The sequence below is a fragment of the Tinamus guttatus genome, unplaced genomic scaffold (genome assembly GCF_059628265.1).
Source record: "Tinamus guttatus ecotype Peru unplaced genomic scaffold, ASM5962826v1 Tinamus_guttatus_pri_ptg000288l, whole genome shotgun sequence".
Taxonomy (NCBI): domain Eukaryota; kingdom Metazoa; phylum Chordata; class Aves; order Tinamiformes; family Tinamidae; genus Tinamus; species Tinamus guttatus.
Window position 1 is genome coordinate 2,935,299 of NW_028288822.1, and position 26,771 is coordinate 2,962,069.

The window sequence follows — 26,771 nt, forward strand, 5'->3', positions numbered from 1 at the left end:
GAAGCCCACCTGAAAACCTTGGCTGCAGAATTGAGACCTTAATTTCATCAGGTTGTTAAACTGTTTGTACAGAAACACAAAATATTCACGCAGCAACATTTAGAGCACTTCTACACACGGAGCGGCTGTAAAGCTACAGAGGCAGAAGTTAGCGTGGGAGGGCGACCCTCACGAGGAACCTTCCCTCTGACAGGCCCATCGAGTGGAGAGGCAGACCCCCCGAGCTCCTCTACGTGCGATCTACGCCCTGCATACATTACTGCAGTGGCATTCACCTACACACCCGAGCTCTTTCGCAAAGCTTTTCTGAGAAGAGCGTAGAGACCATTTTTTCCCCCCAATATGCAGTACCAGGCAATATATTTACATATACATAAAAGATACATTAACTCCCCCTTCCCCACTCCTAAAAAAAAAGAAGAATTGCAATAACGATCAAATTTTATGGGTTTTATAAATACTTCTGCAGAAGGTATCAATTCAAATAATTCCTTTACTGGAACCTCTGGAAATAATTTTATATCAAAACAAATGTAAAACTCATTGACATGACAAAATGGTTGGTATCAAAAAAAAAAAAAATACAGAGAGGTCCTTTCTGGCAGGATTCTCAATGTCTCCACCAAATACTGAGGCAAAAGGCTCCTGTAAGCCCCGAGCCCCATGCCAGCTCGCTCCCGCCCAAGAGCCCCGCGCTCGCACGGCCTGACGGATTTTATTGAGTCTGACATCTGTGTCAGGGCCTTGCAGGGGTGAACTGTCAGCAAGGAGCACCTGCCAAGTCGCTCTCTTCAGTCCCACTGCCATGATCGTAATTAACTGTCACACTGTTTTATTTCCTCCTCTCACCAGCACTGGTGAAATACAGCTTTGGCAGGTCAGGCTTTTCCACAGCATTAGGCAAAGGGGGAAAGAAAAGGAAAAGAAGAAAAAAACCTACTCCACTACTACTGCAATAGCATTAAGAGAAAAATAATAATGGCAGGATCTTCCCAAATGCCAATTTTTAGAAGGCTCTTCTACACAAAAACAGAGCTTTCACTGAAATATTACTCATCTGGAATATTCCTCTACACGAAGAGAGCAGTTTAGCTTTGAGCTAAAGGAGGCTATGGGGCTTCAAGAACACCAAACTTCAATAAATATTCTGGGTTTATAGAGAGCAGCACAATATAGCTATATTTTTTTTCCTTTTATCATTGTCCCCCTGCCTTCAAAAACCCAGAACACATTTATCACGAACTTATTCCAGTTTAAAACTAGGGCTCCTGTTCCGAGCTGCAAAACTGTCATCCAGAATAACTAACTGATACCTCCCTACACATGTGCACACAACCAAGGAGGTATTTCATGAAACAAAAAGACAAAGCAAGCACACATATGTCTAAGTGATAAGCATTAAAAACCTGGGCAAAATTCAGATCTGGCACATATAAAGAAAAACTTTGACGATTATTATTATTTCAGACCATTGCTGCATGGATACCAGACACTTGGATGCTATTAAAAAGCCTAGGAGAGATATGTAGCATTCAGATCCTGTGTATTGTCAATTAAATATTTTGGCTGTTTATAAAACAAACTTGTGATTACAAAAATAAGAAATATTCTCCATAATAGGTAATTTTCCTGATCATACCTTCAGAAATACACTGAAAGATGCTAATCCTGAAACCTTCCCTCCAGCAGCACCCTCCAGTGCGGTGCTGTCCTGCTCTGTATGCACCTGTATCAGCTGTTCCCTTACAGTACTGCCTGTCGGCCTGCAGGCTCTCAAGACCAAAATGCAAGTCCTACAGAGGGGCATCTGGATAACTCCAGAGGAAATCTGGAAAAACTGCATAAAGTTAGGGTCCAAGCTGAAGTGTTAGCCTGAGGAACATCCAAATTATTCTCTGCACATGTACTATCAGCCTCTCTCATTTGCCCAAATTGCAAGCTTCAAGCAGTAAGCAAAGTAGGCTCTGAAAAATAAAATGCCAAGAAAGGAGAGGAGAAAAGGAGCCTGCTGGAGATGAGACTGGAATCCCAAGGTTCCAGAGGGTCTTCCCCAAGCACCTCCCAAAATCCTCAAGTGCTTGGATGGTGATCCACAGTCCTTTTCCTTCTGCCTGGGCATCCTTCTGATGCACACCTCAAAGACAGGCATTAAACCTTGCTTTCATCTGGCACTGTCCAGCTGAAACAGGAGGATGCTGGTAGTTAGAGATTTGCCATTCTGTTAATGCTGTCATTGTCTAAAAGCAAGAAAACAAAACCAAAGAAAGCCTACCTGATGTACAGTCTAATTCCCATTTATTTTCCTTCTCTTTTCATTAGCTTTTCACTTTTTTGCATTCCTGGAAGTTAATCAAGTTGAAAAGTGCAATCAATCATATCTACTAGGAAAGCAAGTGCAGTTTAATTCAGTGTGCTACAGACTAGTAGTGAATAACTAGACTAGATTACTCTTCATTATGACAATATTTAAATAGGAAAGGTTCACTTCTGTCTGGAATAAATGAATTGCTAATATAAGTTTTATATATCACTAATGCCAGTCATGGGCTGCTTGTGCTGGTTTCACATGGATAAGGGCACCTTTTTCCCTGGCCAATCCCACAGGAGGAAGCAAGGGGGCAACCATTTATGCTCATTTCTGATTCTTCCAATCTAAATACCCATGCACAAGTTGGCCTATGGTAGGAGCCCAAAGGCTCAGATTTATATCTTTGGTTGAGGTCTCTTGCCAGAGATGAACTCTGCCACAGTACTCATAAGTACCACAAACCAGGCTTAGCTACATTTGTGGACTGCAAAGTCTCTCTAAATCTTGAATATCTGTCCATACACCACAAAAACCTGAATGCTATTTGTTAAAATCTCAACTTCAACGCTTACTGTCTGATTAAATTGTTTTAAAACTTTACTTCACCATTCTTCATTAGGTCTAAAATACAAAGCTGATACTTATGAGCAGCTTTTCCTCCCAAGCACTATTTCTAATGGGACACCAAATTCCCAAATATTAAAGAAGTCAGAAGGCAGTAGGGAAAATTTTGAAAGCCTCAACTCCCCACCGCCTCCAGACACAACTCAGTTGCTGCAGAGAATTAGGTGATGTTCCCCAAGTCACGAACAACCAGAGCCAACTAACTCTGGAAGGCTGAGCTCCTTATCCAGTTCAGCCTGCTGCTCAATGAAGCCCATCACAACACAAAAAAACTCCATAAATTCCATGTATTTTTAGATTACAACAACTTTACATTCTTCATGGGTAACACTAGGGTGACAATACCTCCTTACAGCTCTGTGAGCGTTGACTTGCCATGTGTAGGGCATTTGTCTGCAGACAACCTACCTAATAGCACTAAAGCCCAGTCCATGGCTTTCAGCATTAGAACGTCTGAGACTGATCTCTTCCAGGACAGAGGCTAGTGATCACACCTAGGATTTGCATAAATACTAAAGTTGGACCAGATGATAAAGTGTACACTACAAATACATGCTGAAGCATACACTCCAGAAGGGCAGAGAGGTTTAAAACCAGAAGATGTCCCATAGCCCCTGTTAAAATTAGGGGTGCCACATTATGGAAGAGGAACTGCTGTTCTTCTAGCCGCATTAGAGCTCTGAGCATCTCAAAAGTTAACACTGCAAATATTTCAATATCTAAAATGTAAACTCCTCATCTTGCAAAGGTTCTCATCAACAAAAACTGCTATCATAATCATTTAAATACAGTTTAGGAATGTACAGAATAACTTTCTTTCCACAACTAATTATTGCAGTGCAATGCATCCTTCCCCCCAAGACACAGGATAATGTACATCACCCAAAAAGCATCACCATAATGCACTTTCATTGCATCAATAACCCAAACCCATTCACCTCATCACTTCTAGCCTCACCCCGAAAAGGCTGTTGTTATCAACCTATCAACCTTTGGGGATGGGGGGAAGGTGTGCTTAGAAGTCAAATACAAGTACTGATCTTTGTCCCTCTCTCTCTCTTTTTTTTTTTTTTTTCCTCCCTTCTCCCCACTCTGAAAATGGAATTTAGCAGTGTTTCTGAGTCCAGCCTACAACATTTCACATCTTGGATTACAGAGATTTGCAGTTAAGAGGAAAAATGCTTTGCTTCTGAAAAACAAGAAAAGGAACAAACATGTCTATTGCGCAAAAATCCTAAAAATCCTACTTCTATAAACAATGCTCCATTTCCAAAGCACATAGATTTCTTAAGTTCAGCAAACAGACCGTCTGCGCTGCATTTGCACAGAGCTACATTCATTCATCACTTTCAAGTCCAATTACGAAGCCGTTTCCCTCTTGGCAGCCTCTAATGGCCAAGAAGAATTGGGTTTAACATGCTCAGGATACCCAGGAATAACAAATAGCCGTACGTCTTAGCAGCTGGGCAATTTGTTAAGAGTGTTAAGCTTTGAACGGGGAAGGGATTACTGAGAGGCAAACATTCCTCCTCGTGTGCTGCTGTGTCTGGACCAGTCCTGTGTGTCTCCCTTTAGCACAGGCTCTCCTAAAGCAAGTCATCGGCTTTCAAAATCAGGGGAAAAAAATCACTAGCTAATCATTAACTAATCATGTTAATTAGAACCACTGAATGATGGAAGCGATTGCTTGGATCGCGCAGTTCCTCCCCATATAACACTGTTCCTCACTGTACATTAACCTGAGACGCTTCCATTTTGTTGGAAATATGTCAAATGGTAGGTTGCCTGAGCTTCTCTCCACATGAGTAACTCCCAGTGCAAGAGAATTCACTATTAAAAGTCCTTCCCGATTTTCAGAAGTTTTGCCTATCTAAATTCGATCATTTTCCTGCTCAAAAAGCATTGCTATGCCTTCCTGCTTTCTCTTCATTTTCTTCATCTGTATGTGTATCTCCTACTCTTTATGTAGGAGCAGTCTCCTTCTACTTATGGTACACACTTGCCTCCTTCTTAGTCTTAGTTCAACACCTAATCATGGTATAACAGAACTTACATGCTTTATTCAGATTCACCCTCCCACCTTCTTTAACTTCTTGATTGATATACATTATTTTCCACATACAAAAGGAGAAAGAGTAGGAGCTTAGTTCATCTAGATATGGATTTCCAAGCATATGTTTTTAAGCATGAATCAGAAATAATATTTTCAGAAATAATGTATTTTGATACCGAACAACATACTTTTTACTGATTTCGAAGTACTATTTCTTATAAACATGTACAAATCCATTCTGTATCACAAAATTGTCTGACATGCATACACTACAGATGTGAAAGATGTTCCACTTTCACATGAGAACACAGACCAGTTTCTGCAGCATTTTCAGCATTTCTTTCTTTCTTCCACTCACCACAGAAATACTTTCAGTGCTGTTTACCCTAGCATAAGTATTTGCCCAGTTACCAAAGCAAATAAGCTACTAAATGAGTTTACTAGAGCACTACTGGAACTTCATTTATTTGTGGCGGTACTTCAGTGTGTGGAAAGTGTTCCTTCTTTAATATACTTAGTAAAGGCAACTTTGTAAGGAGATTTTGCTTGAATCTCCTGCTATTAAATTAATAACGATAACTTCATTAGGGAGAGTGTTAGATGTTGTTTAAAATTAAAGCATTATGGCTTGGGAATGCATACATAAATAAAACACTGTGGCAGACCTGAATGCAGCCAGGGTTTGACATGGACTAATGGCTTCTGCAGTGACACAGACTTTGCCATGTGAAGCAAAGATGACATTGCATTGAAAGGTGCCACGCAGGAGACTTTTTAGGTCTCTTCATCCACTCAACACTGGTTATAAAAAATTACCATATCTATTAATTTATATGTGCCAGGTGATGAGAAGAGACAGATTAGTGATCTCTACAGAGATACTGGAGCAAAACATTCACACATTTTAAACCCACAAGCTTTAGCCAAATATAAAAAAAATAGTAATGTGTTAATTAATTTTTGGCAAAGTGCTCTGAAGAGCAAATGCATTAAGCAGATAGTGAATGCTATTTCATATCTGTATACCAGATCCGAATTGTGCACAAAACTACTCTCACAACTTGGTTTAGGCTTCTCAGCATCTCCAGGCACAGTGAGGATCAGGAGACGTTACCTACCCAAGGGTTTTGGGATGCGGCACATTCTGCACAAAACCCGCAACCCACAGAACCCTTAGAAGGACTTAAACTGAGAGAAAAAACTTGTGCAAAGTTGTATCACAGCATGTTTGTCATTGCCAAGATGGGGAGAAAAAAAAAATCAGCCAATGGATGGAAGAGGGAGACAACAAAAACAGGTGTTTCCTTGAAAACTTCAGTATGGTTACTAATAGTACAGGAAATGGATCTCCAGAGGCCACAAATCATTAGCATCTCTAATGCATTTGCGAATTCCTACTGTGCAAAATCAGCCTGTAAAAAAAAGGGGCCATTTCTAATAAGTGCCTTGTCTGGTTTCCTACACCATTTAATTTCAGATGAATTTTATGAGAACTCTGGTACATATTTAACCTCCCATCTGGTTCAGATTTGACAATGAAATATTTGTGTGTCCCACCCTGTTCTTTTTAAAGCTCCCAAACCAGATGTCTCCAGCACAACACGACTGCAGCAGGTCATACCGCATTCTTCAGCGAGCTGTGCCAGACCTACTACCCCCCACAGACAATTCCAGCTAATGTAAAATTGTTTTCTTTACCCCCTAAAAGCACGAAACAAACAAACAAATTCAGAGCCTCTAAAGGAACTGCGTGAAATGGCCAATGAAAATGTTCTGTGTTTTATACCTCCCGAAGGTTTTATCTTCATGAAGCAGTATTTCTGAAAGCTGAATACTTAAACAATTGCAGCATAGGGAGACTTTTTTCCTGTTGGCTTGATTCCAGAACACATTTTTGCAACTTCTATTGTGAAAATAGGCACACAGACAGGTGTTCTAACCTTGTACTACAGGGTGGGAAGTATTTCTAGGAAGTTTACAAATTTTGTAGTGGAATACATTACATATAAAAGGGATGCTCATGAAGATGTCTTGTATCAGCTCCTGTATCAATTCCAACAAAGAAAGTGTTCATTTGTTAGCAGTTTTACAGGGCAGCACTCTGCAGCAGAAGATGCTTCCTTGTGTAAGTATGCAGTCTGAGTGGCTGAAAGGTCAGAATGACACCTTCTTTGCAGATACAACTGGCCCCTTTGCAATACAAATGAATCTGTACAGACGCTGAGTTTGCTCTGGAAAAAAGTGATGAAACACTTATGTGCCTTTAAACTGGACAAATATTTCTTATATGCATATATTTGATGTTTGTTTCATGCAAATCCAACAAGGCAGAAACAAACTTGCACTAGTTCACAACAGGAAAAAGTATTTCATAGATAGGCATCGCTCAAGAAAGCCAACTTACAGAGCCTTTCAAATCTAAAAATGCTACAGTTGCTAGCAAAACCTGCTGTAATCCTTCTTTAGATGGAAGCTAAGCTTGTAGACCCTGTCATAATCAAAGCAAAGCAGGACGTTATAGAAACACTTTTAGCTGCTTCCACAGGAATCCCTTTTTAATGTTGCACCTGACAGGACAAACATACTCCCTGATTTTTTCCACAACTTTGTCCCTGTCCTGCAAAGTGCTTAAATATAGGCTTAAATTTAAGTATACGAGGAGTACCACTGGAAACTCCATCAGTATAGAGCATATAATTGTGTTCTTCACTTGATGGGGACACTGTATTAGGCCATTGCAACAACCATGGGAACAGAAAGAAGTCAGTCAGGAGTTAGGAAACAAAAGCAAGTTAAAACCACAGAAAAGAGCTAAAGGGCATGAGAACCAGTAGAATCCTTCCTGCTAATGACATGAGAAAGGAGGAACTCCACCAGCTTACCTGTTCATGCCAAATTAAATATGCTTGAGCAGGAGTCACAAACAGTGCCCTTCTGCCTGTAGAATGAGTTTATTTAATAACAGAATTCTAGAAGTATGATACACTGATGATTGCACAATGATATTTTAGGGTAATTTATTGTAAAACAAATAAACGACTGTCATTTTCGTAACAGTATTACTTACCTTCCCCTTTCAACTGCCAAGGCATCTATTTCATCAAAGAAAAGAATTGAAGGAGACACTGCTCTGGCTTTTCTGAAGATCTAGAACAACAATGAAACACTCAGTTTTAATGGATGGATTTAAACAGAACATTATCACCCACCACACACTCCAAAAGTTAAAGAAATCATAGAACAAACATAAGTCTTGCAGTCTTTTTTTTTTTAATAGACCTTTCAGTAGATATTCATGACACTGTATGACAAAGGCTTACAGTTGTACTGAATCCTGAATTTGACATGGATCACTAGGCCAGGGCAGGAGGAGAATAAACAGCACAGAATGTCCCTTGTTTTTTTTTCTTAAAAACTCAAACTGCAGGAGGCCTTCTTGGAAAGTTTAAAGGTAACCTTATAAGCCCAGAAAAAAAAAAAAGATTTTTTTTTTTTTAACAAAAGCTTAATGTATAACATTATGCACAGTTTGCACCTTCTCACCTCTCTCACTGCTCGTTCAGACTCACCAACATATTTATTCATCAGCTCGGGTCCCTGAAAAATTAAAAAGTGTATATATTATATTTATATACAAAATGACTTAGACAATTTATCAATGTTACCTTACTGATAGGCTGTTAGGAAGATTTTTGATATTTTCTCACTTGCAAAAGTCTTAATTGTGCATTTTTCAGCTTCCTATCTATCCATTCTGTTTTCTCCCATTTGTCATAGAACTTTGCATACATGAAACTATGCTTACAGATCAGTATTTTATCATAATGTCCACCTAATATTTTCTAAAAAACAGAATTAACAAAGAAAACAAACAAAAGAAACACTCTGGGGTTACTGAAAGTTGCTAGCTCAACAGCAGCAGCAGCCGAAGGGTTGGCATTCCCCCAAAAAGACGCATTACAGAAAAGCATTCACCTGTACACTCAGCAGGCATCCTATCCATCCAGGCACCAAAACATCAACCTAAACCCACAGTTAAAAACATTTCTTTGAACTTGTCAGTTTTCAGGTTTGGAAGGAAGAAGCTGCTCTACCAGCACACCTGAAACACATCCATAAGGTGCCATATGCAGCAAGCACAGCAGTTGTCCCACGTCTCAGCTCATCCACATCCATTCCCCTCTCTCTCTTGAGGCCCAAGTACAGTTGTTAGGCTGATTATACTCAGCCCTGCCCACTTGAAACCAACCTAAGACTATAGGGTCAATATTCAAGTTTTAAAACCAGTACTATCCAAGAATTGAAACAATGAAAAATACTCGGAGCGTTTTCTGTCCTGCTAAATCCCTGAGGACAGGCTTCTAAAAAAACTCTTCTTCATGGGACCATGACTTCCATTGGATTGGTAATAACAATGGTAAAAGCTTGGTCTGCATCAACCTTGACCTACAGGTGCTACCAACGATGACCACCTGGTGCCCTGAATGAAATGAGCCAGTGGCTCCCCGTCTCTTTTGCAGGGCACAAATGTCCTCAGAATTCCACCAGCAGGAATGACATTCTGTTCAATGTATAGACTGTCAAGTAATCTTCCTACGCTTTAATGCTTTGACCACCTTCAGGTAAAGCTCTGAGCAGAAGAGCAAGAAAGCTTTAATCAACAGTTATGCTGGAATCAATTTGCACTGGAAGACAGACTTTTATACATTGGCACTGAAAGAGGTGCTGATACAACTGCTCCTTGAAGGGGAACATCTGGAATTACGACCTAGATCACTAAACTGTAGATTTATCACTCTCAAGAGGCAGGATGCTTTCTCCAGACTCCCTTTTCATGCTTGTATACAGCCTTGCTGTAGCAGTACTGATTTATTTTCACATAGGCATGACTGGAAATCACATGTGCATTTGCACAAGGAAGGGTATATACCCTAAAAAGAAAAGCATGAGTTATCTGGTATCAGCAGAGCACCCATGTTAGAGCACTATGTATGTTATGGCAGCATTCATCGCCCAAAGCATCTGGTGGGATGGAGTAGCAGCCAGACCACATTACCACACAGGTAGGACCAACCGGCTAAGGGATGGATGAAGAGCAACATGTGCCCTGCCCACAGGAAAGACAAATGATACAACCAGCACCGCTTTCTCTCATCAACATCCACCCCTAAAACTGGTGCAGTAGCTAAAGCGTCACCCGCAGGCTTTCAGCAGTTTAAAAAATTGAAATCGGACGAGGGAGAAGAGACGAGAAGGCCAAGCGAGAGCAGCGAGGCGTTTCCCTGCGCGCGGCGCACGGCAGCCGTGCGCAACAGGCCTGCGGATGCAGAGACGCCTCCCTGCGCCGGGCCGTCGCTAGTCGCCGCGTGGGCGAGGGCCATGAGCAACCAGGGAGCAGTTTTCCCTTTCCGTCTTGCTTTTTGCTAAACCAAATCAATGGAACTGAGAGCGCTCCACAGACTCTACCCACAGCTACAGATTCCTTTCACTGACCTTTCCGGGGCACCTGCCGACCTTTGCTTTCGTGCCCTTACTCTCCCAAGTCACCATGGTTCACATGAGCACTGAAGCCAGCATCACACACACAAGTACCAGTACTGCACCCTTCTGGTATGACAGACAACATAAAGTAGCTTGACCTTCTCTCTTTCTTTGTCTAAGCAAAAGTTAGTCAAAACCAAAGCTACTTTCTTTGAGTTTTCGGGAACAATATAATTTCAGATGCTTGGAGTTTTATTTTTAATTAAATATTAAAATATGATCAAGGAAACATCAAAGCAATAAATAGTGTTTAAAAGGTTTCCAAGGGAATTATTTTGAATGCATGGTTTTGCTGTAAGCTTTGACATGAACGTTTTTCCCATTTTGCTCTTCATTAAGCAGGAACACCATGTGAAAAAACAGCAGGCATTAATGACCTGAGTCTCTTCACAGAGAATTTTCATGAAAGTTGATTTTAAGGCACTCTCATAGTCCACCTCTCAAATACCACCAAAACTGCCATCAGAACCAAGGTCTTTATTACAAAGTGGCTTTGAACTCCTGTTTTACCTGGCAACAGTGGAAGAGTTTGCAGAAGAAGAGAAAGAGCACACCGAAGTGGCAGAACTGGTAAACATTTTGCCTAACGCAAACACATGAAACCACAACGCTAGAAATGTCCAAAGGCGCTCGGTAGAGAAACTGAACCGGGCAAGCGCTGGTGCGAGGCGGGTCGAAGCTCTGCCTTCCTCTGCCTGGACACGGGACTGCCTTTGAGGGCAGCGGTCGCTCTCTCGTGGACGCATCTTCTCCACCGCCAGCAGTGTAAAGGCCACTTGTCACAGTGTCACTGCCGACAGCTGAGCATCGGCCCCGATTTCCACAAAGCTTGCCTTCTCTTTTCACAAAGTTGGCTTAGAGCTTGGTGCCCACTCAAGAAATACTGGGTGCTCGTTTGTATTTCTATGCTTTTCTAAGGCTTTCAAAACAAGTTACATGAACTGCACTTAGTCAGCAGAGTGACAATTGGTAGAACACCATTTGTGGCCTGGAGGTAACCATAATGATTTATTTAAAATCTGACTACAGCGCTTGCTATGCTGCCTAAGAAAGATGTCCTAGCAACAAACGGTGGGGTTGAATGGGACACAGCTCAGTCTGTCCTGCAGCGAGCAGTCTTCCATATGAAGGGATGTGGAGAAACAACTCTTCTTCTGGCCGTGTGCACACTGGCTCCAAAACCAGCAGAAGATTTGGAGGAGGAAATTGGCAGTAGCAGTTGTAGCTTAGGCATCCATATAAGCACACACCATTTGTGACTTACAACCCACACGAATAGTAGGAAATCTACCAGTTCAGGCACACTTTATACTGCTGAAATATCCACAGTTTTGTTTATTCAGCCTCAAAGCAAAGATAGTTTCCACATATGCTCTGTTTAGAGACTATCCCATCCTTGTTTACATGAAACATTCCCCTTCTGTCATGAAACCTTCCACTTGTTTATAGACTGGGCTGGACGTGGACTTTTCTCTTGTATTGATCTCTTTTAAAAAGGAGAAAGAAAATATAAAAACTTACATTTAAAAATGTCATCAGAATAAGCTCTTGAAAGATTAACTGCACAAAAAAAAAACCCACCTCTGTATGCAGCCTTCAGCATGAGATAAGCTTATGCACGTAGATTTATGACATAAGTTCTCAAAGAGTTTTTAAACTGCAAGAGCAAAATCTGGTATCCCTGATCTTTTTCTAATCAGCGTTTAGGTCCACTTGGGGATTCTTTTCTGCCTAAAATAAATTACTGGGGAAATGGCTTCCAAATTACTGGGGAAATGGCTTCCAACTAATCCAAAATTTAGTCAGTGATTTCTCTCTCTACATAACTTTTTTACTGTTTTGCTAATCAGTGAAGTTACCTACAGACACTTGTTGAAACAGATGGACACTACTCAAAACTTCACCAACATGCAGCTCTGTCCGTTGGTTTCCAAAATACAGCTTTAAGCAGACATGAAAGTTTTGGACTCTAACACACTGATCTATGTTAACTTTAGAGTATGACTTATGCTTTCTTTAAAAAAACCCACAGAATCATGAATTTACATTCTACAGATTACTCTGTAATACACAACACCTTCTTTGCCATGCTCAAAAAATAAAAGATCAAGCAGACATTCAAATATCAGTTATATAATACTTCATTTCAAATTAAGCATCTAGAAACTGAGATCTTTACCATGAACTTCAAAAAAGGGAAGGAAAGAAAAAAATAATAAAATATGTCTGTACGCCAAAGTAAGTTTTCAAGCATTCAAAATGAGCACCTACAGCAAGGTTCACTTGCCCACGTGCAGACATCTGCATGTGGGTTAGACGTTCGCACTAGCTGATTGGGACAGACAGACACGTGGCTTGAGGACGCAGTCCCGCCTCACCGATGTGCTGCTGTCTCGGGGAACTGCAGGAGCAGCAGACAGGCAGCTCAGACGAGCGAAGCCGCATCCCACCCTGTACAGTTTTCATGGAGTTAAAACCTTCATTTTTGATCTTGTTTTTTTTCCCTCTCAGTCCAACAGCAGTGCTAGTGCAAGTTAACTTGCTATCACAGTGCTAGCTGAATTGTATGGAACGCAAAAATTAAGGAGTTGGGATGCAAGGACAGGGGGGTCTTTCTCTAATCTCAAAAGCAAATCTCAACTACACCAGCCATACCACAAGCAAACCAAAATAACACATTGCTCAGGAGGATACAGGAAAGAGAGGTAGCAAGACAAACAATAAGACTTCCTTTCTTTTTACAGTAAGGCTGTTTCTAATGCAGAGGTTGCACATGAATTATTTTGTAACTGCTTAAGCTATATATGAGAAAAATGTTTGCTCATAAAATGTATTATATTTGCTTGTTAAGAATAAAGCCTGATTCTTCTCTTTTAATGTTGTTGAGGGATTTAATCTGCATCATTCACAGAGTCTAAGTAGCATTTAAACCTTCAGGTTCAGTACAGCTTCACTCTTTTAATCACTTCCTCTCCCTCTCATTTGCTTTCTAAAGGACCTTAAAATAAACCTGTTGACACTTGTCTGGAGTTTTAAAAACTTAAATTTAAACAGGTGCTTGTAGGTTCCAAAGCATCCAGGGAAGTAGGTTGGCAAAAACTGTAAACTGCAGTCCATACAACTAAGTTTATAAAAGCACTGTAATTAAATTGCTCAAGGCAAATACAATCTCCATTTTTCTTTATCAACGTGACTCAGAATTGACTTGTTTTCCTTTTGCTGTGACTAATAAACTTCAATGACAATCTTTCAAGGCTTCTTTATGTAATACAGAAGCCAATATTTGTAGTGCTGAGTGAGCTCACCATAAACATTGAATTAAATTGCCTGCATGCACCAGTGCATTCAGAGGGCCCTGCTCCGCACTCAGGCATAGCCGGTGCTCACATTTATGAGGATTTTGTGGGCTTCAGAAGTGCTGCGCAAGCACAGGCACCGCACCAGTAAGTCAGAGGTGAAATTCTACCATAACAAACAGAGCTGAAGCAGATCTAGAAGATAAGCCGTCCTACTCACCCTCCTCCTCCACAAAGACAGCCCTTCACCCATCAGCCCTGTCCGTCACGGCTTTTCAGCACCCGCTCTTACTCAGGGCCACATTTAAGCACGGTGCCAGCTCGCGAGCTGAGCGGCTGCCACCCACGGCTCCAGCTCGAACGGGGCTCGAGAGCATCAGGGCAGGGTGCACGCGGGATCCCAACACGATCCTCCCAGGCGACATGAAGCTAACCACGGTGCCACCGAGCACAGGCAGCAGCCAACACCTCACCACAACAACGACACCTGATCCCACGACACTGCTTTTGCCATGTCCCGAGTGCTGACAAATCCTGGGCAACCTTAACAGAGACAGAAACCGAGCACTAATAGGAACCAGTCCCAAAAAGTAACTGGAAAGGGACAAGGAAACAAAAAGGATTACCTTCTGGGTACATACTTATTTGAGGGGAGCTTATGGTAACACTGCATATTTGCCTTACTTTAGTTAAGTGAAACATTTCAAGCCTTACAATGAAGAGAGTTTATTAAATTATGTTGAATTGCCATCTCTTGTGGAAAGTGTTATTTAAGCATTAAGCATTTTTCAAAACGCAGGGCATATTAGTTTCATTATCTAATTAAACGACGTTACTGTAAATCACGTCTTTTGTTAATTTTACCAAATGTTTGCCAAAGTATCTCCTAAGGGCACAATGTTCTCTATTTTTAACCTTAAAAACTTGGTTTTGCTCAGTTAGTCACCACCTCAAAACTTTCTTATTTCATGCTTCTGCTCACAACCAGAGTCCAAGGAGAGCTTGCTCAAATCCCTGTCAGAAAGCTAAACTATCTTCCAAAACCTCAGTGACAGCTCTTCGCAGAGCAAAGCAGGCAGCCTTTCCAAGCCTCGTTAATCTGTTTCAACTGCGGCAGCCAAGAGCTGAAGGGAAAAGCAGAGGAAACTTCAATTGGAAAATATTTTGACGTAATTGACCCAGATGACAAACTAAACTTTAAGCGCATGTCAAAATGGGGAGTGGTACAAAAGCATCTGCAGGGTGACACAGGAAGTTAAATCAAGCCAAGGCGAAGTCTGAGCTCCAAGAACAGTGTATATTTTTGTAATTACTCCCAATTGAAAAAAGCAAAAAAAAGATTCTTTCAGCCCTTGAATAACAGAATATAATATGTCAGGAATATTTTTTATGAAAATTCTTCTCCATAGTTGGAGCTCCTAACCCATATAAAATACACAAATATTTTAGAGAAGGATAGCACACGTCGTCTGTAACACTGCTTTGTTCAGTGTTAATGTGCTTCAGCACTTCTTGCCACTGTTTTTTTAAATACTGCTTTCATGCTTCACCATGTTTACAATACTCGGCATGTCTCACTCAGAGGGCTGAATTCCAAAGGGTTTGTCTTCTGAAGATCTAAGCTTTCTGAAAATTGAAGCTGTGCTTTGTCACTGTCACTGAGTTAGTTTTTGCTTTGTTTTGATTTTAAACAGGCAAATCGACAAACGCTGCTTTCTAATAAGAAAGCAACAAGGAGCTAGGGAAGAACTCAACCTTCTAAAACGCTTAAAAGCGTATACAAGTTGCAAAGTTTTTCTTGTTACTTATTTCCTAGGTCAAGCAATCTACTCGTAGGGCAGAATATGGAACTCAAAGTCAACAGTCCATATAGCCCAGAGCAAAACGATCCTTACATCAGTAGAAACTCACCCTCCAATTCTAGCGGGTTTGGAGCAAGTATGAGTTAACGCAGGATGCCACCAGCCACAAACGGCTCCTCCTGGCTGCTCCATCCAGGCACACAGCAACTCAAAGAGCAAAACAATTACCCTCTCCCCATGACTCCTAGGGCACTGTCAGCCACAGAGCCCCTTAGCATGGGGAGATGAAACTTATCCAGAGGAGATGTGATGCTACCTGCCAGGCTTACAGCAGGAGAACAGATTCCCACGCTCATTCCGACACAGGCTAAAAACAAAAAAGCCTAACTGTTTTCTTCATCGCTGGTAAAGTCAATTACCTAGATACCCTAGTAATGACAGAATAAACATCCACACAGGTTCTCTGCAAGTTGCTTCCCAGAAAGCCAGGAGAAAATACATGAAGAAAAGCAATGTTCATCAGATTCTTAACAAAACAATGACACAGGATTTTCTAAATAAATACAAAAGAACAGTAGTAACAACTCGAAACAAACTAAGATGCCAACAACACAGGTCTAAGGATTATCTTTGTTACTAATCTATGTAATACAGCAAGATACAAGACGTTTCCTCAGAAAATATTCTTACTATATCACTACAAAATTTTAGCAGTCAAATCAACACACACCTCAGAAAAGCATCCAGTCAAAGTTGACCCTACATGCAGGAACTTTCCAAACAGGGCAGAAAGGTACCCACCAACCAAACTGTCACAGAGGACACATCTCTCAGATGCAATGCAATGAATTGGGTTGAATTTTCTTCATGTTCGATTTCGGGAAAAACTAGATGGCAACAAAAGCAAAAGCAGAGACAGTTGTACATAACAGAGAGCTGTGATCAGCTTGGCAGGAGTTGAAAATTACATCCTGTATCCTATTAATATTTAAAAATTCAAAATCCATATATAATTTTCCATTGGTAGCAGAAATAAATAAAATTCATTTATTAGGAAAAGCTTTGGGCCCCATGCAAGAGCAGCAAGGAAAAGTATAAAGGTGCTTATAAAGTTAAGAGAAATAAGAACTCAAGCAGATTCAAAGGTGCTGATAAGGCAAGACTGATGTTCCAACACCAAAGAAAAATAAAAATTCTAATTCATTGGTTTACACAATCTTATATCCAGCTCATATCCACAATTGCAAAACACTGAAAACTCTCCAAGAAGATAAGAACAACTAAGTTATCTTTTTGTAACAGGGCTTTTTTAGTGGAAAAAAGTATTAAGATGTTTACTAAAACCCTGAAAAGAGCCAAGAGCCTTAGAGATTTAGAAGAGGGCAGGGGGAGGGAACAGGAAGGACTATTTCCTGGAAGCAGTTGACAGCCTCCTCTCCCAAAAAACTAGCAGACACATTGTTGTTGACTGAAAGAACAGTTAGGTGTGGAAATAAAAATGAAAAATTCCCTCAGGAATTATACGTAAAATTGCTTTGTTAGAAACAAACAAATCTTTTCTTTGGAAAAGCAAAAGGTCACTGCTCTTCGTAAAAGTACAGCTATAAAAAGCTTTGGCCAAATATCAAAGAGTATGCGTACAGAAGGGTCAAACGTCGTAACAACAACGCTTCAAATTTCACCATAGATTTCAAGAGAGAACAACATAAACATCAAACATTATTCCTTCAACTCCTCTGCCTAGAAATCACACCTAGGCTCTGCCTGTCTTCCACACCTCACTGTAGACAAGCGAGATACGTTTAAGCTGCCATGCCTCCTACAGCACAAGCCTACAAGCCTTTCCAAAGACATGTGGAAATGACACATTACAACAGATTCCTTATCATCCAGCAGGGAAACCTCACCGAGTGCCCAGCGAGCTGGGCAAGCTGCAGAGACACTGCGCATGCACACGTGGCAAAGCAGAGCCCAGCTCTCCTGCTTCCAGGCCGGAGATACCCCGGGGCACCTGAGCAGCCCTGCCCACGTCCACGAGCACGATACACCCCTTGCTTCTCAACAGCGTGGACTTAGTGCCAGGAATACTGAGTGTGTACGAGCAGGTGAGCAGGCCCACCTTCCAAAAATCACCCAACCAAGTGCTGCACGTAACGTACTTGGTTTCTTCCCAGGTTTCAGACACACAGGAGAGAGATGGGGTCCAGCAGCAGGCTCCCACAATTCCCTCTCCCGTAGTCCACTCCTGAGAAGGACCTCGCAACCTTGAGCCGCCTTAACTATACCGACACTTATAGACATATATAGACATATGCTACAGCAGGTATGGCAGGCACATTTCACTGAGATCATTTATTTGGGTCAAGAGAGCCTGGAATAATCAAGTCTGTAAATTATCAAGCAGCACACTTCTGTTTCAAAAAGCCTGGTATCACTTACTGGAACAGCCTTTTGAGACATAGCGAAGGGAAAAGGAAAATTAACAGGACCACAAAAAAAAACTCTCTTGTTTTAAAAAATTCAACATATTCATCTACTTTGGATTTATTGCAAGAGTACATAGAGTAGAGATGGATTCAAGCCTGTTGTGCTTTAAAAAGCACAGACAATGATGTTTAACACATTTAATATGTGATGGATGGTGCCTTTTCCATCCAGGAAGCAAATGCAAAGTTAGGGAAAGTGGGCTCTCTTCCCTTCCTGGAGTCAACATATCCAAGGCTGGATATACTCCAGAGAAGTGCCTCTTGGAACATCTGTACGTTGAATATTTGGCAGTTCCAGGCCACGGTACTTAAACTGACAGAGAATAAAAAGCAGTTTCCCCAAGCCAGCCATTTCTTTTGCACTTGTCAATAACAATGTTTTTTGCACCATTGGAAAAAGCACAGTGAAGAAACACTGCACTACTGTATAAAGCACCTTGTAGTGGTCCTGGATAACCCACCCCAGATGACCCCAAAGGGAAAAGGTGGCTTGCATTAATGTTAGTAAATGCATGTTAGCCATTTTTACCGATGCAGTTAGACTGATGAACACATGATAGCAACACAGTTATTAACTGTGGTGGGGTTTTTTGTTTTTTTTTTTGTTTTTTTTTGTTTTCTTTTGACTATACAACTGTTGCTGTTCCCGTCCTTTCAGGCACCGACGCTCTGGGCAAAACAAAGCAGGCCCGTTTTCCTGAGCAGCGCGGGAGGAGCAGGCTGCCTTGCCGAGCCGTGCGCCAGGAGCCCAACGCAGCGCCCTGCCTGCAGGGCCGCAGCAGGCTCCGCCGAGGGCGGCGGTGCTGCGGGGCAGAGGCTCCGCAGGCTCCTCGCACAGCCGAGCCGGGCGGCAGCGCAGGGCTGCTCCAGAGGGCCCGCGGAGCGCCGCAACCACCAGCAACACCGGAGCCGCCGCCGCCGCGGCACCGACAGCACAGGCAGAGGGGGAAGCGGGGTAGGAGCTACCACCACGAGGAGCTCTGCACGGAGGAGATGGTCAGTGGAGAAGTGTGCACGGCCCTGCTGCCAAAGAGGCGCTTTTAGAGCAAAAATACTTAAACAAATGTTATTTCTTGCACTTCATTAACATGCTGACACAGCTGCAGTCCCACCTCATGTGGAATCACTCTACTGTCTTCTTTATTTTGTTCCTAAGTGTCGAAGCTCAATATTATTACTAAACCTCCATTTATGCATTTTCCATATGCCTCACAGCAGTCAACTGCAATGATTCACAGGCAGTGAATTCCGAAATATCTCTTTACTAAAAGTGTTTCTTAATGCTGAGAGAGCATCCCACTTCGCCAAGAGCACTCCAGATATAAGCTACTGTGCAACCTTTCCAGAAACTCATGAAATAGAATAATTTCTTCTGAGAAAAGGCCAATAGGACAAGAAAATGATGTCATGAAATATCAATATTAACATAAAGCAAGCTACATTCTAGAGGAATGAAAAGAGAAGACAATAACATTTCCATATAAGCAATTCTTAAAGTAAAAAGATACCCACTATCCAATCTCAGTCAATTTCACAGAGCGCTTGAACAATTTTGCTGTTTTCATTTTAAGAAACATTTAAAATAATTCTGATTATTTAGATTTTTCATTAAAATAAAGCATTTAGATGCTGCTAACAGCTTATCCATCCATTAAACATGTTATTTCTGTGCTCTGATTATAGAAGAAAAAAAAAAAAAGGGAAGAAGACACATACACACACAAACACAAAACAGTCCTTGTCATTATAAAACACAAACTTTGCTTCGGTTTTACGAGATGTTTACTGTAGTACAAACAATAATCAGAAACACTAAATGCCACTGGATTCTAGCACTGGCAGCTGGCAAACTGGAAAAAAAAATGCAAGAATAAATGTCCTACCTTCACTGCCAAGAAGTTGAGACCACTTTCATGAGCCAGAGCTTTTGCTATCATTGTTTTAGAGCACCCAGGAGGTCCGTAAAGCAGCACTCCCTTTGGTGGCTGAATCCCCATTCGGATGAAGGAGTCGGGATGCTTGAGCGGCCACTCAACTGCCTGTTTCAGTTTGAGCTTGACATCTTCCAGTCCTCCTATGTCTGACCAAGAGACCTGCAAAACAGTCAATTTTGTTAATTTCAGACTACAAAAGAGCAAAGCAGAATGTTTCTACTTCACAGATCAATAAGAAAATATAGAAAGTAACAATAAAGCAGCCAAATATGATACATATGGTATATGATATATCATAATTACTTAGATGTCCTCCTTGAAGAAAAGGACAACGCACGTTTAGGAAGGTTTTATTTAGAATTGACGTAGGAAGACCCTGACCATAAATGCATAATCCTGTTAAGATAAATGAGACTACATATTAGGATTTTTTAGGGCTCTATCACTTTCCATCACTACCACTCCTGTCCATGACTTGGGCACTGGAGATTTGACCACAAGCTTGAAAATGAACAAAACACCAAAATATCTACAGGAAAATAAAAAATAACACTCAAAAGCAAGCGCAGTTAGGTTTGCTGTGTTACAGACACAAGGCAGGCTTGAGCTCACCCCATTCACAACAGCAGACAGGTTTAAAAGCTGCTACGTTTCCTGCGCCGCACCATTGTAAGGAGGCCTGGGAACATTCCCCACAGCCCCCCAGCCTGCTGACAGCATCCTTTCCAACCCACATTAAATACTAAATCCATCAAAAGGCACCTGCACCAATTGACCTCCTGTCTTAAGACACTCTTCCAAAAATGTATTAGACATAAATCATCCTTCAACTCCGAAAAGTCAGATAGTTTTGAAACACAAAGAGAACATTACCAAAATCGAACATATCAGCTTTAATCCTGCCTCTTCTCCATTTCCATTTCCTGATTTTGGAACACTGACTGGAAACTAAAAAATTGCTGAGTGAGGCAATTCAGACTAGGATTGAAGAGGAAGAAAAACTGTAAGCAGTGCTCAGTATGGTCGAATTGTAAACCAAATAAAACTTCCTCTTAACTGTCAGTCTTTGACAAAAGAAAATTACAAAACAACAGAAAGCAAACACAAAAGATGAACCCACACGGGTCACCCACTCCTAAGTGTTAGGGTGTAAAGGCTAACTGGGAGGTGAGGAGTTGCTGATCCACCGCTAGCAGTGTATGTTGTCTCCCACATCAGGAATAGGTCACAGGAACTCTAGAAAAAAAAACTTTTTATTTTTCTTGGTGACCAACAGCTCCTGGTTCTTAAACAAATATTCATAAGTCTGAGGAAGTACAATATATGTAGAGCTGATAGACATTGCCTACTAAGCATCTCTGAGGACAGAGTGATCTGCCAAAGGCAGATTTCCTTTACAAGAAAAAAAAAAAAAAGGAGAAAAGAAACACAAATATAGTAAAGGTCAGAGCAAAGAGGCATGAATCGGATGTGGCAGAGGAACCCAACAGCAGAAAGAGGAAAAGTTTTAGCAGGGGCATTACCAAGGCAGCGTACCTGTCAATACACCTTTCTGAAGAGCTATTTCAAAGCAATATCACAAAACAAACAAACAAACAAAATCTTTCTGTTCCATGATTCAAGCACAAATTCAAACAAATCAGATTAAAGGAATGCACATAGATGTGCTACATAGATATGCACATAGATGTCTCTAGCTCTGAAATGAAACCGTGTGTCTGAGTCTGAATTCAGCAAAAACAGCTCAGTGAGAAACTTCCCAGTGCTCCAGAAGGGAAGAGGGAAACAGGAGGACGAATTCTTACCATCTAACTTTGAGCAGGGTATCTGCAGCGCTCAACACACTGAAGAGAGATAGGGCAACACCACCACAGGGCAGTGCAACTAAGGCCTGAACATTCTTTTGGAAGCTGGACAGGTGGTTTCTCCCTCCTTCCTTCACTGGCAATGTCTAAGCTAGGCATCTCAGCTAAGTGCCTAAAGTTAGAACGTGATCTTCCGTTCTGCTTTATTTTTCACAAGAGTGAAACTTGCCTGCAGATTTTTAATTACCATGAATCATGCAGAATCCAAACAGCAGTGGTATTAAAAGTAAAAATAGAAAATAAAGCACTATGTTAACTTGCTTGTCAAGTTCAAAACAAAATATTTGTTTTCTCCTTTTAAAAGCATGCAGATAAGTGGAAAAATCAGCCCACTCACAGTAAACCCTGCAAAGTAAGAATTCATGTGGATTTACACAAGCCAACATGTGCTTGGAAGAACTTGGTGGAGTGTTTTCACAGACCTCAGTAGCTTCCTGCCTGTGATTAACACAGATGAGAGTGCACTAATTAGAACAAGCTGCCCATCGTTGGCTGCCTGTGCGCAGAAAGGCAAGGCCTCGCAGCACCTGAGATGAGGTGGGTGTTCTCTCACCAGAGGAGCTGCTTAAAAGCCAGGCCTTAGGCTCAGCTTGCAGATACCAAGGCAGCAACTTGCTACAGGATGCAAGACACTAAGGTTTTCAGTACAGCTATAATCTTATCTCTCCCCAGAGCTCAGAATATGATGCAGACCAGCAACTGCTAAGCAGCAGCAATAAAGAAATAAAGCAGACACGCAAGGATGGCTCATCCAGAACTTTTTGGCTGCAAGGACCCAGATCTGAGCGTTGAATTACAGGGAGGAGAGCGAAGTGTGTAAGCTCGCCACACAAATTGCAGAAGGACCCATAGGAGAGGGAGAAACAGTAACCACAGTGCAACTCTCTAAACAACTGCAGTATGAGTGTCCCAATTTACAACGTGCAGCTCTCATATGTCTGCGGAGGCGAGGGGGGCGGAAAAAAAAGCAGCCTTTTAGGAAGGTTGTTATACATAGTAAAGTCCAAGAAAAGTTCTGGAAAAATTCTGTAAAAATGGAATACAAGATACTAAGGGGAACCTAGAAGACATCTATTTTGCATTTGCCTTGCAAATGGGGGTACAAGAGGCTGCACTAGGGGATGCAGAAATGAGAACCAAGAGCACACAACATTCCCACCCATAACCACTCCTCTCCTCCAGCACCAGCCTCACTTTCCATCTGCCCTCCCAAACGCATTTGCCTTTGGCTCCTTCCCCACCGATAATCTGGAATATGCCTGCAACACAAAAACAGCTCAAGACGTGCTAGAGACAGCTTTTCCACTATCCATATAATGCAGGTGATTGCCATGAGTCTTCAAGCACAGGGCAACGCAACACGTGTTGCAAATCAGCTAAAGGGTGCATTAATAAAAAATAATAACTAGCTTGTCATAAGAGTATTTGTCAGAAGCAGGCTGCAAAGCAGTCTGTAAAGGTTATCAAATATCCTGAGACTCTATGAAATGAGGTGACTTTTACAAGGCCACCCAACCGACTCACTTCTCTCATAGCTTCTTCTTATGCTTTAGCTACTACCCCAAGTACATGCACAACAGAGGAAGTTGCTCCAGGCTTTAAAGTAAAAAGACAACAGAATGCAACAGAGCAATTTAGCTCTCGAGTCTCCTAAACAGACAAGCAATGAGCTCTAAAATCTAAGAGCTGAAAAGTGAAAAAAGATTTGAACACTAGGTTTTCCTTACAGCCTACTCAAAATCCGGCAGATCTCAGAGAGCAATCTCCGTATTGACTAAACAACTGGGAGTTCATGATACAAAAGATCATTAATGTATTGTTAATGTAGTTCAGACTCTCATCTTCTGTTTGGAAAAAATCCTATAATTAATCATTTACTTCATGCTTGAAGTTATTTTTAGCAAGGGTGTTTTAGATAAGAAACGGTGTTACAGTCAGCATACCCGCAAAATTGCCTGTCTAGCTCAACAGCTTCTGGGGTAGAGGGTAGCAGGCTTACAGACAGAAGGTATTTGGAGATATAGCAGCACAAGACATGTAAACTAAGGGGCATGCAGATAAGTAGCCAGGGGAAAAAATAATAATACAAAAAGTAAGTTTCACGAATCCAGGTTTCCTTAGACAACCTGTCTAGTTCATGCTAGCTTTTTCTTTTTTTTCTTCTTCCCTCCAACCATAGTTTTTATATTCTAATATGAATGCAACAAGTGACACAAGTATGGCAGTTTTTGTTGGTGTAAATTACTGCAGAGCACATAAATAATGCATCACAGTACACCTTGGGCAACAGCCAAATAATAAAGTACTGAATGGAAAAGTGGCCCAAGTCCATGGGCACTACTGAAAGAGGGGAAAAGTAGTAAAGAGGAACAACTCGTTACAGAAATTGCAGCTAATGTTAGTACCAGTTCTGGGACAAGCAAGTAATTTTAAAGGCTTCCTAACAGGTGCTGGGGAAATGGACACTGAGACGCAACATCATCAAAGCGGTTGAGGAGACAATCTCAGTGCCCCAGGATGATGGGACAAATTACTTGCCCCATGACTGCATTCATTTGGCTTCTCAGCTACGCAGTCTGCAGTGAAACCCAGAACTTCAGCATCTGCTTAACTGCAAATGTTAGAGCAATCAGTCAGGCACACAGCTCTAACCACAGCAGTTAAACATGCAGCTTTAACCAGAGACGCAAAACTGAATCTGTAAAATTAGATTAAGGCATAGCTAAAAGTCAGTATTAGACGCACACAACGTAAAATACTGCATATCTTCCTTAAAAAAAAATAAAACAAAAGGTATCCACAGAATTGGAAACTGTTACATTTTCTTCTGCAAGCCATGTTCCAAACAACAAATCAGCCATGTAAATCCTCTGGATAACAGCATATTAAATGCTAAGGACTGGCACTTTGACAATAAGAATATGTGAAAATAAGATATATTTATTTGCTAATAATAACATAAATACATACAATAACATGAATAATAACACTATGCTACCCAAAGTTTAATAACAACAATCACAAATGGATTGGTTTAATTCTTTTTGCCGCAGCCAGCTGCAGCGTCAGCGATACCAAGCTCCTGCCACAATCCCATGGACTTGATCCGACTTAAGGCAACTCCCCACCCTGAATATCAAGGGCAACTCAGCAATTAGCCTTGGTGGGTGACAAGGCTGGAGCCCTTACAGAATCACACAGAATCACAGAATGGTTAAGGCTGGAAGGGACCTCTAGAGATCATCTAGTCCAACCCCCCTGCTCCAGCAGGGACACCCAGAGCGTGCACTGCTCCAACTTTCACAGACAGCTCTGCCAGGTATTACTAGATAATCAGGCTGCTTCTCAGCATGTAGAGGTGACATGTTTTGAGGCTGACAGATGTGCAGCTCAAAATTGAGCTTAAATTAATTTAATCTTAAATTGAGTTTAAACTAATTAAATTAAATTGAGCTTAAATTGATTGAACATCAGCACCCCTATGATGGGTGATACGGGAGGGCACGCTTTTTGAATAAATCTGTAGACTCCTACACTTACGTTCAACTTTAAACTCAGCTCAACTTTAAACTCAACAATGCCTCTAGCAGGAGGGTTCAGGCAAGACTAGCCTGAATTGTATGTAGACCAGGATTGAATTCCCTATCACAGATTCCCTGCGATCTTGAGCAAGTCAATTATATGTGTCTAAATTACACTGTTCAGCAGCACTCCGTCCAACTCCGAATGCGCTGGTACATCTAAAAGGCTCAGCACAGCAGCGGTGGCATGAATCCAAGAACCAGTAGCACAGCAAGCGACAAAAGAATTAGCACTTCTGACTCCCAGCACAACTAATTAGCCTGGGAGGACATTGATGCCACTACTCCATTTCCAGGGAAAGCTGTCTGGGGGCCAGCACAGGCATTTCCACCCAGCACTGCACTGCACAGTGTAAACTTTTAACAAGCCTAGTGTGACCCCCGAGCTAGCTATATGCAGCATCCTGTTCATGAATTTTATTTCTCTTTGCTTTAGTTTGGGAATAAGGACTTCTAATGGTAAAAGTCAACTCCCAGATGACTCGTCTTCATGCAATGAGATGTGAAACTTTTTTCCAGCAGTCAGGGAGCTTGGGGAGCTGGCACAACTGCTTGCAGAGTGAAGATTTACTAAGATTACCTACGATGTTTTCCAACTTTTCTTAAAGCAGATCAGTTCCCTGGTCCAGTTTATGGTGTGCCTCCATGAACTGCTGTATTCCTCTTACAGAACAGAGGAGCGGGATAAATATGACTGAAGCAGGCACTGTTAATGTAATGTTGATGTAATGACAGTTTCTAACAGGATCACTGCTCAGCAGCAATAACCTGCCTACACCATCTATTTCTGCCCTAAATTAAAACCATATAATCTCACTTGTTAGACATCCGGCCACAGAAAGACAGCCACCCAGGTCACAGCAGTATGAACTGCACGCTCCACATAAAATCACACCAGTGAGTCTCTTCACAGTTTCAATATGCTTTGAATACAGCTTTGTTTCAATACGCTTTTCTTAAAAACACTAACACTTGGTTTCTACTTGAATTCGTGTCTGCTTAACAAAAGGCTCCAACTTAAGTAGCTATTCAAGGTTCTGCTTTGAGCAACCACCTTACCTTTTTTACTTCATTAACCCACTCATCACTAACAGCTACAGGGTAGAAGATGCACTCCTGCACTACCAACGCTTTTGCAAGCATTAAGAACTTAAGCTTTGGTAACTGGGTCTGTAGAATTCTAAATAAAGTACTATGTCAACAGAAGAGATGATGCACAAAACTTTTTAGCAACTTGGTACTTTCACTTTAGAAAGGGAATCACTTTTGGTGGGGCGTCTC

General features: G+C 41.5%; 1 protein-coding gene across 1 annotated transcript in view; it reads right to left on the minus strand.

Moving 5' to 3' along the window:
• Positions 1-26,771, minus strand: part of AFG2A (AAA ATPase AFG2A) — a 175,370-nt gene that overhangs the window by 124,892 nt on the left and 23,707 nt on the right. The window contains exons 11-13 of the mRNA XM_088527670.1: positions 19,994-20,203; positions 8,529-8,582; positions 8,053-8,132 (exon numbers count right to left, since the gene is read on the minus strand). Of these exons, the coding sequence (XP_088383796.1) occupies positions 8,053-8,132; positions 8,529-8,582; positions 19,994-20,203 (344 nt within the window). The remainder of the gene's footprint in view (positions 1-8,052; positions 8,133-8,528; positions 8,583-19,993; positions 20,204-26,771) is intronic.